The following is a 21330-nucleotide window of genomic DNA, read 5'->3' on the forward strand; positions in this document are numbered from 1 at the left end:
TGACATGTGTATGCGTGTGTCAGTATCACTGCTGTGTGACGTGTGTGCGTTTGTCAGTGCGTGTGTCAGTATCACTGCTGTGTGACGTGTGTCCCTGTGTCAGTGTCACTGCTGTGTGACGTGTGTGTGCGTGTGTCAGTATCACTACTGTGTGACGTGTGTCAGTGTTGTGTGACGTGTGTGCCTGTGTCAGTATCATTGCTGTGTGACGTGTGTGTGTGTGCGCGCCTGTGTCAATGCTGTGTGACGTGTGTGTGTCAGTATCACTGCTGTGTGACGTGTGTGTGTCAGTATCACTGCTGTGTGACGTGTGTGCGTCAGTATCACTGCTGTGTGACGTGTGTGCGGTGTGTCAGTATCACTGCTGTGTGACGTGTGTGTGTGTGTCAGTATCACTGCTGTGTGACGTGTGTGTGTCAGTATCACTGCTGTGTGACATGTGTGTGTGTCAGTGTCACTGCTGTGTGACGTGTGTGTGTCAGTATCACTGCTGTGTGACATGTGTGTGTGTCAGTGTCACTGCTGTGTGACGTGTGTGTGTGTGTGTCAGTATCACTGCTGTGTGACGTTTGTGCATGTGTCAGTATCACTGCTGTGTGACGTTTGTGCATGTGTCAGTATCACTGCTGTGACGTTTGTGCATGTGTCAGTATCACTGCTGTGTGACGTTTGTGCATGTGTCAGTATCACTGCTGTGTGACGTGTGTGCGTGTCAGTATCACTGCTGTGTGACGTGTGTGCGTGTGTCAGTATCACTGCTGTGTGACGTGTGTGTGTGTGTCAGTATCACTGCTGTGTGACGTGTGTGTGTGTCAGTATCACTGCTTTGTGACGTGTGTGTGCATGTGTCAGTATCACTGCTGTGTGACGTGTGTGCGTGTCAGTATCACTGCTGTGTGACGTGTGTGTGTCAGTATCACTGCTGTGTGACGTGTGTGTGTGTCAGTATCACTGCTGTGTGACGTGTGTGTCACTGCTGTGTGACGTGTGTGTGTCAGTATCACTGCTGTGTGACGTGTGTGTGTGTGTGTCAGTATCACTGCTGTGTGACGTGTGTGTGTGTCAGTATCACTGCTGTGTGACGTGTGTCAGTATCACTGCTGTGTGACGTGTGTGTGTGTGTGTCAGTATCACTGCTGTGTGACGTGTGTGTGTGTGTCAGTATCACTGCTGTGTGACGTGTGTCAGTATCACTGCTGTGTGACGTGTGTGTGTGTCAGTATCACTGCTGTGTGACGTGTGTGTCACTGCTGTGTGACGTGTGTGTGTGTGTGTCAGTATCACTGCTGTGTGACGTGTGTGTGTCAGTATCACTGCTGTGTGACGTGTGTGTCACTGCTGTGTGACGTGTGTGTGTGTGTCAGTATCACAGCTGTGTGACGTGTGTGTGTCAGTATCACAGCTGTGTGACGTGTGTGCGTGTGTCAGTATCACTGCTGTGTGACGTGTGTGTGTGTGTCAGTATCACTGCTGTGTGACGTGTGTGTGTGTCAGTATCACTGCTGTGTGACGTGTGTGTGTGTGTCAGTATCACTGCTGTGTGACGTGTGTCAGTATCACTGCTGTGTGACGTGTGTCAGTATGACTGCTGTGTGACGTGTGTGTGTGTGTCAGTATCACTGCTGTGTGACGTGTGTGTGTGTCAGTATCACTGCTGTGTGACGTGTGTGTGTGTCAGTATCACAGCTGTGTGACGTGTGTGTGTCAGTATCACAGCTGTGTGACATGTGTGTGTGTGTCAGTATCACTGCTGTGTGACGTGTGTGTGTCAGTATCACAGCTGTGTGACGTGTGTCAGTATCACTGCTGTGTGACGTGTGTGTGTGTGTCAGTATCACTGCTGTGTGACGTGTGTCAGTATCACTGCTGTGTGACGTGTGTCAGTATCACTGCTGTGTGACGTGTGTGTGTGTCAGTATCACTGCTGTGTGACGTGTGTGTGTGTGTCAGTGTCAGTGCTGTGTGACGTGTGTGTGTGTGTCAGTATCAGTGCTGTGTGACGTGTGTGTGTGTGTCAGTATCACTGCTGTGTGACGTGTGTGTGTGTGTCAGTATCACTGCTGTGTGACGTGTGTGTGTCAGTATCACTGCTGTGTGACGTGTGTGTGTGTCAGTATCACTGCTGTGTGACGTGTGTGTGTGTGTCAGTATCACTGCTGTGTGACGTGTGTGTGTGTGTCAGTATCAGTGCTGTGTGACGTGTGTGTGTGTGTCAGTATCACTGCTGTGTGACGTGTGTGTGTGTGTCAGTATCACTGCTGTGTGACGTGTGTGTGTGTGTCAGTATCACTGCTGTGTGACGTGTGTGTGTGTGTCAGTATCACTGCTGTGTGACGTGTGTCAGTATCACTGCTGTGTGACGTGTGTGTGTGTGTCAGTATCACTGCTGTGTGACGTGTGTGCGTGTGTCAGTATCACTGCTGTGTGACGTGTGTCAGTATCACTGCTGTGTGACGTGTGTGTGTGTGTCAGTATCACTGCTGTGTGACGTGTGTGTGTGTGTCAGTATCAGTGCTGTGTGACGTGTGTGTGTGTGTCAGTATCACTGCTGTGTGACGTGTGTGTGTGTGTCAGTATCACTGCTGTGTGACGTGTGTGTGTGTGTCAGTATCAGTGCTGTGTGACATGTGTGTGTGTGTCAGTATCAGTGCTGTGTGACGTGTGTGTGTGTGTCAGTATCAGTGCTGTGTGACGTGTGTGTGTGGTCAGTATCAGTGCTGTGTGACGTTGTGTGTGTGTGTCAGTATCACTGCTCGTGTGACGTGTGTGTGTGTGTCAAGTATCACTGCTGTGTGACGTGTGTGTGTGTGTCAGTATCACTGCTGTGTGACGTGTGTGTGTGTGTCAGTATCACTGCTGTGTGACGTGTGTGTGTGTGTCAGTATCAGTGCTGTGTGACAGTGTGTGTGTGTGTCAGTACTCAGTGCTGTGTGACGAGTGTGTGTGTGTCAGTATCAGTGCTGTGTGACGTGTGTGTGATGTGTCAGTATCAGTGCTGTGTGACGTGTGTGTGTGTGTTCAGTATCACTTGCTGTGTGACGTGTGTGTGTGTGTCAGTATCACTGCTGTGTGACTGAGTGTGTGTGTGCCAGTATCACTGCTGTGTGACGTGTGTCAAGTATCACTGCTGTGTGACGTGTGTCAGTATCACTGCTGTGTGACGTGTGTGTGTGTGTCAGTATCACTGCTGTGTGACGTGTGTGCGTGTGTCAGTATAACTGCTGTGTGACGTGTAAAGTCTGACGGTTGAGATAATCCGCCTCCCAATGTCTATACCTGGGAAATACACAGCAGAAATTAGACAGGAGCTGGATTCCGCCCAAGCAAGTATCTGAGATACTTCTTCAAAGCTTGTGGACTGTGAGTCCTACCCTGGTGATTGACAAATGCCACTGTTTGTGATATTGTCTGTCTGAAAACAAATGAACGGTTCTCTCTTCAACAGAGGCCAAAACTGAAGAGCTCTGAGAATTGCACGTTCTAAAATATTGATTGGTAATCTCGCCTCTTGAGATTTCCAAACCCCTTGTGCAGTCAGAGATCCCCAAACAGCTCCCCAACCTGAAAGACTTGCATCTGTAGTGAACATAGTCCAGGTTAGCCGAACAAAAGAAGACCCTTGAACTAAACGTTGGTGATTTAACCACCACGTCAGAGAGTGTCAAACATTGGGATTTAAGGATATTAATTGTGATATCTTTGTATAATCCCTGCACCATGGATTCAGCAAACAAAGCTGGAGAGGTCTCATGTGAGAATGAGCAAAGGGAATCGCGTCCGATGCTGCAGTCATGAGACCTAAAATTTCCATGCACATAACCACTGAAGGGAATGACTGAGACTGAAGGTGCCGACAGGTTGGAACCAATTTCAAACGTCTCTTGTCTGTTTAAGACAGAGTCATGGACACTGAATCTATCTGGAAACCTAAAAAAGGTGACTGGTAAAATTGATTTGGTAAATTGATCCTCCAACCATGTTTCCGAAGAAACACTAGTTGATTTGTGTGAGATTCTGCTGTAAAGACTGAGCTAGTACAAAGATATCATCCAAATAAGGAAACACGCAATACCCTGCTCTCTGGTTTCCATAAAGCAGGGCACCTAGAACCTTTAAAAAGATTCTTTGAGCGGTTGCTAGTCCAAATGGAAGAGCAATGAATTGGTAATGCTTGTCTAGAAAAGAGAATCTCAGGCACTGAAAATGATCTGAATGAATCGGAATATAAAGGTATACATCCTGCAAGTCCATTGAGGACATAAAATGTTCTTGCTGAACAAAAGGCAGAATAGTCCTGAAAGTCACCATTTGAAAGATGGTACTCTTACATAACGATTCAAAATTTCGAGATCCAAAATTGGTCTGAATGAAATTTCCTTCTTTGGGACAAATGAATAGATTTGAATAAAACTCCAGACCCTGTTCCTGAAAAAGAACTGTCTTGACTACCCCTGAAACTCCAGGACTGAAACACACTTCAGGAAAGCCTGAGCTTTAACTGGATTTGCTGGGATGTGCGAGAAAAAAAAATCTTCTCACAGGAGGACTTACTCAGAATCATATTCGAAACCCCTGAGAGACAATACTCTGAAACCATAGATTTTGGACAGAATTTATCCAAACATCCTTGAAAAAAACCTTAATCTGCTCTCTACCAGCTGAGCTGGAATGAGAGTCGCACCTACATGCGGACTTAGGGGCTGGCTTTTGGTTTCTTAAATGGCTTGGATTTATTCCATTTAATGAAGGTTTCCAATTGGAAACAGATTCCATAGGGAAGGAATAGGTTTTTGTTCCTTAATTGACAAAAAGAACGAAAACGATTAGAAGCTTTATATTTACCCTTAGGTCTCTTATTACCTTGGAAAGAAAGAGATAGCAATCTGGACAACAAAAATGTTGATGCAGCTGCAACATCAGCCAAAGAAATTGCAGGCCTGAGACGACTTGAATATAAATAAGCTTTCCTTAGAAAAGATTCAAGTTTCCTATCTAAAGGAACTTAAGTACTATCTTCCATAGGAATAGAGGTACGTTCAGCAAGAATAGAAATAGCCCCATCAACGTGAGGATCTTTTCCCAAACTCTATAGTAATTGCTGGTAAAAGGACACAATTCTTAAAACCTTGAAGAAGGAAAAAAAGAAGTACCCAGCTTATTCCATTCCTTAGAAATCATATCAGAAATAGCATCAGGAATAGGAAAAAACCTCTGGAGTAACCACAGGAGGTTTAATAACAGAATTTACTCATTCTAATATCAAGAGGACTAGTTTCCACAATATCCAAAAATAATTAACACTTCTAACAAAGAACGGAAATACTTCATTTAAAATAAATAAGTAGGTTTGTTAGTGTCAATATCTGAGGAAGGATCTTCTGAATCAGATAGATCCTCATCAGAGGAGGATAATTCATTATGTTGTCGGTCATTTGAAATTTCATCAACCTTATGAGAAGTTTTAAAAGACCTTTATATTAATTAGAAGGCTGAATAGCAGACAAAGCCTTCTGAATAGAATCAGTAACAAATTCTTTAAATTTCATAGGTATAACATGTACATTAAAAGTTTAAGGAATAACAACAGAAAAAGTACTATTTACTGATGGACACAATATCTGCATGTAAAAGTTTATCATGATAACCAATACAATGACATTCAGAAATATAATGCACTTAGCTTTAGTAGAACCGACATCAGGCAGCAAAGTTCCAACAGCTACTTCTGAGGCAGAATCAGATTGAGACATCTTGCAAAATGTAAAATAAAAAACAACATATAAAGCAAAATTTGTCAATTTCCTTATATGACAGATTCAGCAATGGAAAAAAATGCAAACAGCATAGCCCACTGACATAGAAAAAGGCAAGAGGCAAATAGCAATGGGGTATTAAAATAATGAAAAAGATTTGGCGCCAAGTATGACGCACAACATAACTGAAATTTTTTTGGCGCCAACAACATCCGGAAATGACACACTCGCGTCACTAACGACGCAACCCTGTGTAAGGAACTCTGTGTCAACTACGACCTCGGAAATGACGAACATGCATCAACGGACGTACTTTTCATGCCAAAAAATTCTCGTGCCAAGAATGACGCAATAAAGTCTAGCATTTGGCGCACCCGCGGGCCTAATCATGCCCGCAATTTGCAAGAAAAATTTAGTCAATTTGAAAAAAAGACTAAACCCTAGGTAAGAAAAAATATTTCTTAATAGGTTAATCTTCCCCAAATATGAAACTGACAGTCTGCAGAAGGAAATACATGAACCTGACTCATGGCAAATATAAGTACAATACATATATTTAGAACTTTATATAATTTGCATAAAGTGCCAAACCATAGCTGAGGTGTCTTAAGTAATAAAAAACATACTTACCAAAAGACACCCATCCACATATAGCAGATAGCCAAACCAGTACTGAAACGGTTATCAGTAGAGGTAATGGTATATAAGAGTATATTGTCGATCTGAAAAGGGGAGGTAGGAGATGAATCTCTACGACCGATAACAGAGAACCTATGAAATAGACCCCCATTAGGAAAATCATTGCATTCAATAGGTGATACTCTCTTTACGTCCCTCTGACATTCGCTGTACTCTGAGAGGAATCGGGCTTCAAAATACTGAGAAGTGCATATCAACGTAGAAATCTTAGCACAAACTTACTTCACCACCTCCATAGGAGGCAAAGTTTGTAAAACTGAATTGTGGGTGTGGTGAGGGGTGTATTTATAGGCATTTTGAGGTTTGGGAAACTTTGCCCCTCCTGGTAGGATTGTATATCCTATACGTCACTAGCTCATGGACTCTTGCCAATTACATAAAAGAAATAGGAGTTATATGCACAACTATTCATGATAACAAGATCACACTAAACTCATCTAGATTGATTACCCTAGCCTGGTGCAGAAATAGAGTTATATGCACAACTATTCATGATAACAAACTCATACCAAACTAACCTAGATCATCTAGATTGATTACCCTAGTCTGGTGCAGAAATATAGTTAAATGCACAACTATTCATGATAACAAGATCACACTAAACTCATCTAGATTGATTACCCTAGCCTGGTGCAGAAATAGAGTTATATGCACAACTATTCATGATAACAAAATCACACTAAACTCATCTAGATTGATTACCCTAGCCTGGTGCAGAAATAGAGTTATATGCACAACTATTCATGATAACAAAATCACACTAAACTCATCTAGATTGATTACCCTAGCCTGGTGCAGAAATAGAGTTAGATGCACAACTATTCATGATAACAAGGTCACACTAAACTTATCTAGATCATCTAGATTGATTACCCTAGCCTGGTGCAGAAATAGAGTTAGATGTACAACTATTCATGATAACAAAATCACACTAAACTCATCTAGATTGATTACCCTAGCCTGGTGCAGAAATAGGAGTTATATGCACAACTATTCATGATAACAAGATCACACTAAACTTATCTAGACTGATTACCCTAGCCTGGTGCAGAAAGAGTTAGATGCACAACTATTCATGATAACAAGATCACACCAAACTAACCTAGATAATATAGATTGATTACCCTAGCCTGGTGCAGAAATAGAGTTAGATGCACAACTATTCATGATAACAAGGTCACACTAAACTTATCTAGATCATCTAGATTGATTACCCTAGCCTGGTGCAGAAATAGAGTTAGATGTACAACTATTCATGATAACAAAATCACACTAAACTCATCTAGATTGATTACCCTAGCCTGGTGCAGAAATAGGAGTTATATGCACAACTATTCATGATAACAAGATCACACTAAACTTATCTAGACTGATTACCCTAGCCTGGTGCAGAAAGAGTTAGATGCACAACTATTCATGATAACAAGATCACACCAAACTCATTTAGATTGATTACCCTAGCCTGGTGCAGAAAGAGTTAGATGCACAACTATTCATGATAACAAGATCACACCAAACTCATCTAGATTGATTACCCTAGCCTGGTGCAGAAATAGAGTTAGATGCACAACTATTCATGATAACAAGGTCACACCAAACTCATCTAGATTGATTACCCTAGCCTGGTGCAGAAAGAGTTAGATGCACAACTATTCATGATAACAAGATCACACCAAACTCATTTAGATTGATTACCCTAGCCTGGTGCAGAAAGAGTTAGATGCACAACTATTCATGATAACAAGATCACACCAAACTCATCTAGATTGATTACCCTAGCCTGGTGCAGAAATAGAGTTAGATGCACAACTATTCATGATAACAAGGTCACACTAAACTTATCTAGATCATCTAGATTGATTACCCTAGCCTGGTGCAGAAATAGAGTTAGATGTACAACTATTCATGATAACAAAATCACACTAAACTCATCTAGATAATATAGATTGATTACCCTAGCCTGGTGCAGAAATAGGAGTTATATGCACAACTATTCATGATAACAAGATCACACTAAACTTATCTAGACTGATTACCCTAGCCTGGTGCAGAAAGAGTTAGATGCACAACTATTCATGATAACAAGATCACACCAAACTAACCTAGATAATATAGATTGATTACCCTAGCCTGGTGCAGAAATAGAGTTAGATGCACAACTATTCATGATAACAAGATCACACCAAACTCATCTAGATAATATAGATTGATTACCCTAGCCTGGTGCAGAAATAGAGTTAGATGTACAACTATTCATGATAACAAGATCACACCAAACTCATCTAGATAATATAGATTGATTACCCTAGCCTGGTGCAGAAATAGAGTTAGATGCACAACTATTCATGATAACAAGATCACACCAAACTCATCTAGATAATATAGATTGATTACCCTAGTCTGGTGCAGAAATAGAGTTAGATGCACAACTATTCATGATAACAAGATCACACCAAACTAACCTAGATAATATAGATTGATTACCCTAGCCTGGTGCAGAAATAGAGTTAGATGCACAACTATTCATGATAACAAGATCACACCAAACTAACCTAGATAATATAGATTGATTACCCTAGCCTGGTGCAGAAATAGAGTTAGATGTACAACTATTCATGATAACAAGGTCACACCAAACTCATTTAGATTGATTACCTTAGCCTGGTGCAGAAATAGAGTTAGATGCACAACTATTTATGATAACAAATCACACCAAACTCATCTAGATTGATTACCCTAGCCTGGTGCAGAAATAGAGTTAGATGCACAACTGGTGAAGAGAAAAAGAGAGCGCCTCATAGTGCAGATATCTCTAGACAGGTGGGAAGATTTAGTATAAACCAAAAGACAGGTACTCACAAGTGGAGTGGCACTTTTCGTTAAAAAAGTGCATACAGGCAGGCTGACATTCTCAGCAGTCAGCACGCTGACCAAAGCGATAAGGTGCTGGTCTCTCGGTGTCTTACGATCCCAGGACAAAATTCCCAAACTCTCCTTTGTTGGATGCCGTACTCGGTAAGGTGTTTGTTTGTTTATTCCAGTTAGAATCGGAACCTCTTAAGCAGTAGTAAACAGTATGAACTGTTATAAGGCTGAAGTATGCGTCTCTTTGCACAAGAAAATAAAATGAAACTCAATCCAGGCTGAGTAACTGGAAAAAAGGGGTTTTATTTTTGGAGCTGATAACGCGTTTCTCGGCCGTTAGCTCCTGGCCGTTTCATCAGATCAATTACATACATTGTTAACAGGTACATTTAAAAAGGTGTACATATCACCTGATTGGATAGAGCAAGACCAATAAGCATATTGGTAACATTGTTGCAAAGAGACGATTTTGTTAGACATTCTTCTAAGTGGCTGAATGGAATAATTTCTAAAAGATGTAACAACAATAACTAACTGGTTAGATAAAAACATATGTCTATATAAAATATCAAATAGGAAATATTGTTAAAAACATATTAAAATTGTTTGGATAAATTTATGTCCAAAAATTTTTTCTGTCTTAATCGAAAAGAGAAAAAAACGGAAAAAATGGAAAAGGCGAAAAAAGCGGAAAAAAATTTTTTTCGCAAATAACCCAGATTATTTTTGTTTGCTGAAAAAGATGTCTGCGCTATTTAAATATATATATTTACTTAACGTATTTGCCGATATCTGTGAGTGTATAAAAGACTCAACAAGATAGGTTTATTCTAGTTCAATAGGTGCGGGTTTTTTATATTTGTTCCTTAATCCTAGAAGTAAATAGGGACTTAGTGTTTTGTCTTTTGGGGAGTTTTTATGTGAATGCTGAATATAGGCAAGGTTTAATAACGCCTAGAACAAATGATTTTCTACATGTTTATATCTTAGTATGATCTATAGAGCACAGTTATTTGTAATGATGTGATAGAGGATGAAAGTAATTATGGCTACCGATGTATTTGTATATATGATATTAACATCTTTAATGTTCAGTATGTGTAATGGACGCCGAAAATGCAAATGAGACAGATGTGCTATTAATTGAAGGCAGCTAGATCTAAATTGGAGTTGAGGCCTGCTGGATACAAAGTTTTAAGTTTGTGTATCCAGAAAGTCTCACGTTGTCTGAGTGAGATCATTCTGTTATAGTCTGTGGAGGGGGGGATAAAGTCTATCGGATAAAATTTGAATATGGATGGGTTGCCCCCATGTTTGTGGAGGCAGTGTTCAGGTATACTGTGTTTGATAGTGGTCTTTTTACAGTTCTTGCAATTGCGCCAATGTTCCCCCCAGCGTGTCCTAGCTTTCCTGGAGGTGCGACCCACGTATTGTACCCCACAAATGCATTCTAGGACATATATGACATAACTGGAGTTGCAATTGAAAAATCTAGTTATTTCAAAACTTTCTCCTGTTGAGAATGATTTAAAAGTTTTTTTACCTGAAGTAATATATTTGCATGTTTGGCATCTCTTCATGCCACATTTATATATTCCCACCTGTTTTAGAAAAAGGTTTGCTTTTTTTGTTGTTTTCGGATTAGAGACTGTATGTTTTACTTTTTTACTGGGGGCCAATTTACTTCTTAATGTGGGCGCTCTGGTATATACAATTCGGGGTTGTTCTGATAATAATGGTTTTAGAATTGGGTCTCTACATACTATGTGCCAGTGTTTGTTCAAAATATGTTGAATTTGTCGATAATTGTTATTGTATTGGGTTATGAAAAGAGGATCTGACTGTAGGGTGTTAAAGATATTGCTTTTCCCAGATTTCTTCTCTAGAAGGATGTTTCTATCTAATGATCTAGCTTTGTTTAAACAGTCATCTAGGAGTTTTTTTGGGTATCCTTTGTCAATAAATCTCTCATATATGATGTTACTCTGTTGTTCGAAGGTTTCTAGGTGTGAGCAATTTCGTTTAATCCTTTCGAATTGGCTATAAGGGATATTTGCTAGCCATTTTTTATGATGGTTGCTAGTGAAATTGAGATAGCTATTGCTATCCACACTTTTGAAAAAAGTTTTTGAACAAAAAATACCCTCATTATCCCAACTTAAAGATAGATCTAGGAAATCTATTGTTTTTTCATGTATAACTGATGTAAAATTGAGACCCATTTGATTCCCATTGAGCGATTCAACAAAAGCTGTAGCTGATGTTTGATCCCCTCTCCATAGAAAGATAAGATCATCTATATAACGGCCATAGAACACCAGACTCGCCCCCATTGAGGAATTATAGATGTAGTTCTCCTCGAACATGCCCATAAACAAATTGGCAAAACTGGGGGCGAATCTGGTGCCCATGGCCGTTCCCTTGATCTGTAGGAAAAAGGAGTCTTGATACATAAAATAGTTGTGATGAAGAATGTATTCAATACATTCTAAAGTAAATTCTTTCTGTGTATTAGGCATATACTGATCTCTCTCGAGAAAGAGTGAAATGGCTTTTAGACCTAAATGGTGTTTGATGTTGGAATATAGTGCTCCGACATCACAGGAGATCCAAAGAAGGTCTCCTGTGTTAGTATGATGTTTCAATTTATTCATAAGATCTGTGCTGTCTTTAATGTAGGACGGTAAACCAATAACATATTTTTGTAACAAAAGATCAATATAATTGGATAAATTATAAGTCAGATTATCAATACCTGCAATGATGGGGCGCCCTGGGGGATTTTCTAAATTTTTGTGTATTTTCGGGAGGTGATAGTAGTGTGCTATACTTGGATTCGTTACTTTAAGAAAAAGTTTTTCGTCTTTATTGAGGATTTTCTGGTCTATTCCTTTCTGTATTAGTCTCTGGTAGCTTTTGAGAAATTGCTCAGTGGGATCTTGTTTAAGAATTCTATAATAATTGGCATCTTCTAGAATTCTATCAGCTTCTTTTAGATAATCAGAAATATTTTGAATAATGATACCTCCTCCCTTGTCAGCATCACGTATAATGATGTTGGGATTGTTAGATAGGGAGTGGATAGCTTGTTTCTCTTGTAAATTGATATAAATTTTCTTTTTTGCGTTTTTTCGTGTCAACTTCTCAAAATCTTCCAGAACCATACTTTGATAAATCTCTATGTATTGGTTAGATCCTAACGCAGGTGAAAAGGATGATTTTGTTTTAACACTTGTGTGTATAAAGCCTTCATATAAATGTGTAGCTAGATTGTCTATTGAACTGGTAATGGTGGGTGTATTGTTCTTACATTCCATGTTGTCTGTAAGTATACACAGTGTATCTGTGTTTTGCAGGTTTTGTTTTTTTAAGGTTTTTGATGTGAAATATTTTTGTAATGCAAGTTTTCTTGTAAATCGGTTAAGATCAACAAAAAGGTTAAACAGTTTATGTGGATTTGGTGGGCAGAAAGATAATCCTTTTTGTAAAACTCTTTTTTCATTGGTTGTGAGTGTATGGGAAGATAAATTAAAGATCCCTTTCTCTAGTTTTTGTAATTTCTTTTTCTTGGAGGTAAGGCCTCTGCCTCTTGAGCCTCGTGATCTATATATAGGGGTCTTTTTCTTGAATTTTGATCTTCTAGGGGAATTCGGCAATGTTGTGGGGCATTCTCTAAAAAAGAAGTTGAAGATGTAGAGTTTGGCCTAATGTTTCTTTCATGAAAAACGTCTTCTTCCGTAACTGAGGTTAAAGGTGCAAAACGGTTTGGATGTTGAAAAGAAGATGTTTTTGGTTGAAAATCATTTTCTTTTTGTTGTTGTTGATTCCTATGTGTTTCTCTAGGGGTTTGTGGTCTGTAATCATGACTGGTGGAGGGGTTATGATCTCTATGTCTATAATTTGAGTAGTCTTCATGATAAGGATTGTATTGATAAGAATTATGATGTCTATTGTTATAATGATCATAAGAGGAATATGAGAATCTGTTATATGGTGTGTCATCATTGGTTCGGTTTCTCCTAGGATATGTATTGTAATTGTCGTATAATTGATTTCTCCTGGGGTATGCATTGTAATCTGGATTATGATGTCTATTATAAAACCTATTATTGGGAGGAGGAGGATTATTTTTTGTGTAATATTCAGAATGATAATGTCGAGGTGGTTGTTGTTCTTTATTATAATAGTAGTGTGTAGGTTTGTGACGGACAGTAGTCCATGTTTCTTTTCGTTCGATATTTTTGTTTTGTGATGTAAAGTTTTTACTATTTGTATGATTTTTAGGAGTATCAGAAATTGTAGTCTGATTATTAGAATCATGGTCTGGAATGGCAGTTTGTGTGGTATTCTTTTCTTGGCGATTATAATTATATACTTGGTCTTTGATGTAGTCATTATTATCCCTCTCTAATTTTTTCTTTTTGGACCCAACCAGTTCTTCCTGGTATTTGTCTGTACGTTCGTACATCTTTTTCAACAAACGCTCATAGTCAGGGTTTTCAAGGTGTTTAGAAAGTTCTTTTTGTATTTCTTCTATTTTGTCTCCACATTGGTTAGATAGATCACGTCTATGTTCTATTAATAATTTAATAATCTCAAACGAGCAATCGTTGAGAATGTTATACCATTTTGTCATAAGTTCTGTATTCTCCTTAAAGGAGCAATGTTTAAGGATACGTAAACCTCTCGGTATCTGTTTGAGGTCGAGATATCTCTCTAGTGTGGTTAGATCCCACCAATGTCGGTGTTCTTTTAGTATTTCTTCTTCTAGAATGTGAAAGAGATCTTTCATAGGTTTGTTTAGATCTGAGTCACATTCCATAGAAATGGGGGCAGATTTGTCAGATAAACTGAAAATTGATCTTTTTTTCTCTCTTTCCTCTCTAGACATCATATTGAGAGATCAAGGGAGAAAAAAGAAGAAAGAAGAAATAAATGATAATAATAATAATATCTAATAGTTATATAAAATAATTATTTAAAAACAGTGTTTTTTTATATTTTTATCCTATTTGGATATGAAAAGCAACAATGTAGGCGTGGGTGAGAAAAAAAAAAAAGGGGGCTTTGGTGTCTAAATAGAATAGTACTAAAATGTTTAAGGCTGCACTCCTATGTGTCTACCGAGACCAAAAATCTAAAGGAAATATATATTATTGAATATAGATAGGGGGCGCCATATAGAAAATTTCTTAGAGAGAAGATATGTTGCTGAGTACTGAAAAAATATATTTGGAAAAAATCTGTGGAAAAAAGTGTGTATCTATGTGGCAGAATTTCTGTTATAAATAAACAGAAATGTTTCAAAGCTGAGGTGGTGTTTGTGTTATGTCTCAGACAGGTAGAATATAGTGGAATTGATAATGGTAATGGTAGTGTTTATAAAACTTGGTGATGTGATGCAATTTATAACATAAAAATAAAGGTGAATGATCAAGTAAAAAAATGATCAAGTGAAAAAAACGGTGATTAATAATTATAAAATAATGCAAACCCAAAAGTGTCCATCAGTGATGCCAAAAATAAGATAAAAGTCTTATGAAAGTTCAATCAATCAAACAGGCGAAATCCGTGCGGCGAGGCTGCTTCTCTTGGTGCTGTCGGTGAGTCAGAAATCTAAATGGTGAAGAGAAAAAGAGAGCGCCTCATAGTGCAGATATCTCTAGACAGGTGGGAAGATTTAGTATAAACCAAAAGACAGGTACTCACAAGTGGAGTGGCACTTTTCGTTAAAAAAGTGCATACAGGCAGGCTGACATTCTCAGCAGTCAGCACGCTGACCAAAGCGATAAGGTGCTGGTCTCTCGGTGTCTTACGATCCCAGGACAAAATTCCCAAACTCTCCTTTGTTGGATGCCGTACTCGGTAAGGTGTTTGTTTGTTTATTCCAGTTAGAATCGGAACCTCTTAAGCAGTAGTAAACAGTATGAACTGTTATAAGGCTGAAGTATGCGTCTCTTTGCACAAGAAAATAAAATGAAACTCAATCCAGGCTGAGTAACTGGAAAAAAGGGGTTTTATTTTTGGAGCTGATAACGCGTTTCTCGGCCGTTAGCTCCTGGCCGTTTCATCAGATCAATTACATACATTGTTAACAGGTACATTTAAAAAGGTGTACATATCACCTGATTGGATAGAGCAAGACCAATAAGCATATTGGTAACATTGTTGCAAAGAGACGATTTTGTTAGACATTCTTCTAAGTGGCTGAATGGAATAATTTCTAAAAGATGTAACAACAATAACTAACTGGTTAGATAAAAACATATGTCTATATAAAATATCAAATAGGAAATATTGTTAAAAACATATTAAAATTGTTTGGATAAATTTATGTCCAAAAATTTTTTCTGTCTTAATCGAAAAGCGAAAAAAACGGAAAAAATGGAAAAGGCGAAAAAAGCGGAAAAATTTTTTTTTCGCAAATAACCCAGATTATTTTTGTTTGCTGAAAAAGATGTCTGCGCTATTTAAATATATATATTTACTTAACGTATTTGCCGATATCTGTGAGTGTATAAAAGACTCAACAAGATAGGTTTATTCTAGTTCAATAGGTGCGGGTTTTTTATATTTGTTCCTTAATCCTAGAAGTAAATAGGGACTTAGTGTTTTGTCTTTTGGGGAGTTTTTATGTGAATGCTGAATATAGGCAAGGTTTAATAACGCCTAGAACAAATGATTTTCTACATGTTTATATCTTAGTATGATCTATAGAGCACAGTTATTTGTAATGATGTGATAGAGGATGAAAGTAATTATGGCTACCGATGTATTTGTATATATGATATTAACATCTTAACATAACATTTCCTATTTGATATTTTATATAGACATATGTTTTTATCTAACCAGTTAGTTATTGTTGTTACATCTTTTAGAAATTATTCCATTCAGCCACTTAGAAGAATGTCTAACAAAATCGTCTCTTTGCAACAATGTTACCAATATGCTTATTGGTCTTGCTCTATCCAATCAGGTGATATGTACACCTTTTTAAATGTACCTGTTAACAATGTATGTAATTGATCTGATGAAACGGCCAGGAGCTAACGGCCGAGAAACGCGTTATCAGCTCCAAAAATAAAACCCCTTTTTTCCAGTTACTCAGCCTGGATTGAGTTTCATTTTATTTTCTTGTGCAAAGAGACGCATACTTCAGCCTTATAACAGTTCATACTGTTTACTACTGCTTAAGAGGTTCCGATTCTAACTGGAATAAACAAACAAACACCTTACCGAGTACGGCATCCAACAAAGGAGAGTTTGGGAATTTTGTCCTGGGATCGTAAGACACCGAGAGACCAGCACCTTATCGCTTTGGTCAGCGTGCTGACTGCTGAGAATGTCAGCCTGCCTGTATGCACTTTTTTAACGAAAAGTGCCACTCCACTTGTGAGTACCTGTCTTTTGGTTTATACTAAATCTTCCCACCTGTCTAGAGATATCTGCACTATGAGGCGCTCTCTTTTTCTCTTCACCATTTAGATTTCTGACTCACCGACAGCACCAAGAGAAGCAGCCTCGCCGCACGGATTTCGCCTGTTTGATTGATTGAACTTTCATAAGACTTTTATCTTATTTTTGGCATCACTGATGGACACTTTTGGGTTTGCATTATTTTATAATTATTAATCACCGTTTTTTTCACTTGATCATTTTTTTACTTGATCATTCACCTTTATTTTTATGTTATAAATTGCATCACATCACCAAGTTTTATAAACACTACCATTACCATTATCAATTCCACTATATTCTACCTGTCTGAGACATAACACAAACACCACCTCAGCTTTGAAACATTTCTGTTTATTTATAACAGAAATTCTGCCACATAGATACACACTTTTTTCCACAGATTTTTTCCAAATATATTTTTTCAGTACTCAGCAACATATCTTCTCTCTAAGAAATTTTCTATATGGCGCCCCCTATCTATATTCAATAATATATATTTCCTTTAGATTTTTGGTCTCGGTAGACACATAGGAGTGCAGCCTTAAACATTTTAGTACTATTCTATTTAGACACCAAAGCCCCCTTTTTTTTTTTTTCTCACCCACGCCTACATTGTTGCTTTTCATATCCAAATAGGATAAAAATATAAAAAAACACTGTTTTTAAATAATTATTTTATATAACTATTAGATATTATTATTATTATCATTTATTTCTTCTTTCTTCTTTTTTCTCCCTTGATCTCTCAATATGATGTCTAGAGAGGAAAGAGAGAAAAAAAGATCAATTTTCAGTTTATCTGACAAATCTGCCCCCATTTCTATGGAATGTGACTCAGATCTAAACAAACCTATGAAAGATCTCTTTCACATTCTAGAAGAAGAAATACTAAAAGAACACCGACATTGGTGGGATCTAACCACACTAGAGAGATATCTCGACCTCAAACAGATACCGAGAGGTTTACGTATCCTTAAACATTGCTCCTTTAAGGAGAATACAGAACTTATGACAAAATGGTATAACATTCTCAACGATTGCTCGTTTGAGATTATTAAATTATTAATAGAACATAGACGTGATCTATCTAACCAATGTGGAGACAAAATAGAAGAAATACAAAAAGAACTTTCTAAACACCTTGAAAACCCTGACTATGAGCGTTTGTTGAAAAAGATGTACGAACGTACAGACAAATACCAGGAAGAACTGGTTGGGTCCAAAAAGAAAAAATTAGAGAGGGATAATAATGACTACATCAAAGACCAAGTATATAATTATAATCGCCAAGAAAAGAATACCACACAAACTGCCATTCCAGACCATGATTCTAATAATCAGACTACAATTTCTGATACTCCTAAAAATCATACAAATAGTAAAAACTTTACATCACAAAACAAAAATATCGAACGAAAAGAAACATGGACTACTGTCCGTCACAAACCTACACACTACTATTATAATAAAGAACAACAACCACCTCGACATTATCATTCTGAATATTACACAAAAAATAATCCTCCTCCTCCCAATAATAGGTTTTATAATAGACATCATAATCCAGATTACAATGCATACCCCAGGAGAAATCAATTATACGACAATTACAATACATATCCTAGGAGAAACCGAACCAATGATGACACACCATATAACAGATTCTCATATTCCTCTTATGATCATTATAACAATAGACATCATAATTCTTATCAATACAATCCTTATCATGAAGACTACTCAAATTATAGACATAGAGATCATAACCCCTCCACCAGTCATGATTACAGACCACAAACCCCTAGAGAAACACATAGGAATCAACAACAACAAAAAGAAAATGATTTTCAACCAAAAACATCTTCTTTTCAACATCCAAACCGTTTTGCACCTTTAACCTCAGTTACGGAAGAAGACGTTTTTCATGAAAGAAACATTAGGCCAAACTCTACATCTTCAACTTCTTTTTTAGAGAATGCCCCACAACATTGCCGAATTCCCCTAGAAGATCAAAATTCAAGAAAAAGACCCCTATATATAGATCACGAGGCTCAAGAGGCAGAGGCCTTACCTCCAAGAAAAAGAAATTACAAAAACTAGAGAAAGGGATCTTTAATTTATCTTCCCATACACTCACAACCAATGAAAAAAGAGTTTTACAAAAAGGATTATCTTTCTGCCCACCAAATCCACATAAACTGTTTAACCTTTTTGTTGATCTTAACCGATTTACAAGAAAACTTGCATTACAAAAATATTTCACATCAAAAACCTTAAAAAAACAAAACCTGCAAAACACAGATACACTGTGTATACTTACAGACAACATGGAATGTAAGAACAATACACCCACCATTACCAGTTCAATAGACAATCTAGCTACACATTTATATGAAGGCTTTATACACACAAGTGTTAAAACAAAATCATCCTTTTCACCTGCGTTAGGATCTAACCAATACATAGAGATTTATCAAAGTATGGTTCTGGAAGATTTTGAGAAGTTGACACGAAAAAACGCAAAAAAGAAAATTTATATCAATTTACAAGAGAAACAAGCTATCCACTCCCTATCTAACAATCCCAACATCATTATACGTGATGCTGACAAGGGAGGAGGTATCATTATTCAAAATATTTCTGATTATCTAAAAGAAGCTGATAGAATTCTAGAAGATGCCAATTATTATAGAATTCTTAAACAAGATCCCACTGAGCAATTTCTCAAAAGCTACCAGAGACTAATACAGAAAGGAATAGACCAGAAAATCCTCAATAAAGACGAAAAACTTTTTCTTAAAGTAACGAATCCAAGTATAGCACACTACTATCACCTCCCGAAAATACACAAAAATTTAGAAAATCCCCCAGGGCGCCCCATCATTGCAGGTATTGATAATCTGACTTATAATTTATCCTATTATATTGATCTTTTGTTACAAAAATATGTTATTGGTTTACCGTCCTACATTAAAGACAGCACAGATCTTATGAATAAATTGAAACATCATACTAACACAGGAGACCTTCTTTGGATCTCCTGTGATGTCGGAGCACTATATTCCAACATCAAACACCATTTAGGTCTAAAAGCCATTTCACTCTTTCTCGAGAGAGATCAGTATATGCCTAATACACAGAAAGAATTTACTTTAGAATGTATTGAATACATTCTTCATCACAACTATTTTATGTATCAAGACTCCTTTTTCCTACAGATCAAGGGAACGGCCATGGGCACCAGATTCGCCCCCAGTTTTGCCAATTTGTTTATGGGCATGTTCGAGGAGAACTACATCTATAATTCCTCAATGGGGGCGAGTCTGGTGTTCTATGGCCGTTATATAGATGATCTTATCTTTCTATGGAGAGGGGATCAAACATCAGCTACAGCTTTTGTTGAATCGCTCAATGGGAATCAAATGGGTCTCAATTTTACATCAGTTATACATGAAAAAACAATAGATTTCCTAGATCTATCTTTAAGTTGGGATAATGAGGGTATTTTTTGTTCAAAAACTTTTTTCAAAAGTGTGGATAGCAATAGCTATCTCAATTTCACTAGCAACCATCATAAAAAATGGCTAGCAAATATCCCTTATAGCCAATTCGAAAGGATTAAACGAAATTGCTCACACCTAGAAACCTTCGAACAACAGAGTAACATCATATATGAGAGATTTATTGACAAAGGATACCCAAAAAAACTCCTAGATGACTGTTTAAACAAAGCTAGATCATTAGATAGAAACATCCTTCTAGAGAAGAAATCTGGGAAAAGCAATATCTTTAACACCCTACAGTCAGATCCTCTTTTCATAACCCAATACAATAACAATTATCGACAAATTCAACATATTTTGAACAAACACTGGCACATAGTATGTAGAGACCCAATTCTAAAACCATTATTATCAGAACAACCCCGAATTGTATATACCAGAGCGCCCACATTAAGAAGTAAATTGGCCCCCAGTAAAAAAGTAAAACATACAGTCTCTAATCCGAAAACAACAAAAAAAGCAAACCTTTTTCTAAAACAGGTGGGAATATATAAATGTGGCATGAAGAGATGCCAAACATGCAAATATATTACTTCAGGTAAAAAAACTTTTAAATCATTCTCAACAGGAGAAAGTTTTGAAATAACTAGATTTTTCAATTGCAACTCCAGTTATGTCATATATGTCCTAGAATGCATTTGTGGGGTACAATACGTGGGTCGCACCTCCAGGAAAGCTAGGACACGCTGGGGGGAACATTGGCGCAATTGCAAGAACTGTAAAAAGACCACTATCAAACACAGTATACCTGAACACTGCCTCCACAAACATGGGGGCAACCCATCCATATTCAAATTTTATCCGATAGACTTTATCCCCCCCTCCACAGACTATAACAGAATGATCTCACTCAGACAACGTGAGACTTTCTGGATACACAAACTTAAAACTTTGTATCCAGCAGGCCTCAACTCCAATTTAGATCTAGCTGCCTTCAATTAATAGCACATCTGTCTCATTTGCATTTTCGGCGTCCATTACACATACTG

The 21330-nt window shown here is 37.7% G+C and overlaps 1 protein-coding gene across 1 annotated transcript in view; it reads right to left on the bottom strand.

Annotated features, from left to right (window-relative positions):
• The window catches only part of LOC128650466 (non-lysosomal glucosylceramidase), a 197318-nt gene that overhangs the window by 96110 nt on the left and 79878 nt on the right, over positions 1-21330 (bottom strand). Inside the window, exon 7 of the mRNA XM_053704419.1 lies at positions 13693-14084. Coding sequence (XP_053560394.1) covers positions 13693-14084 — 392 coding nt within the window. The remainder of the gene's footprint in view (positions 1-13692; positions 14085-21330) is intronic.

This window comes from Bombina bombina, chromosome 2, assembly GCF_027579735.1.
Source record: "Bombina bombina isolate aBomBom1 chromosome 2, aBomBom1.pri, whole genome shotgun sequence".
NCBI lineage: Eukaryota > Metazoa > Chordata > Amphibia > Anura > Bombinatoridae > Bombina > Bombina bombina.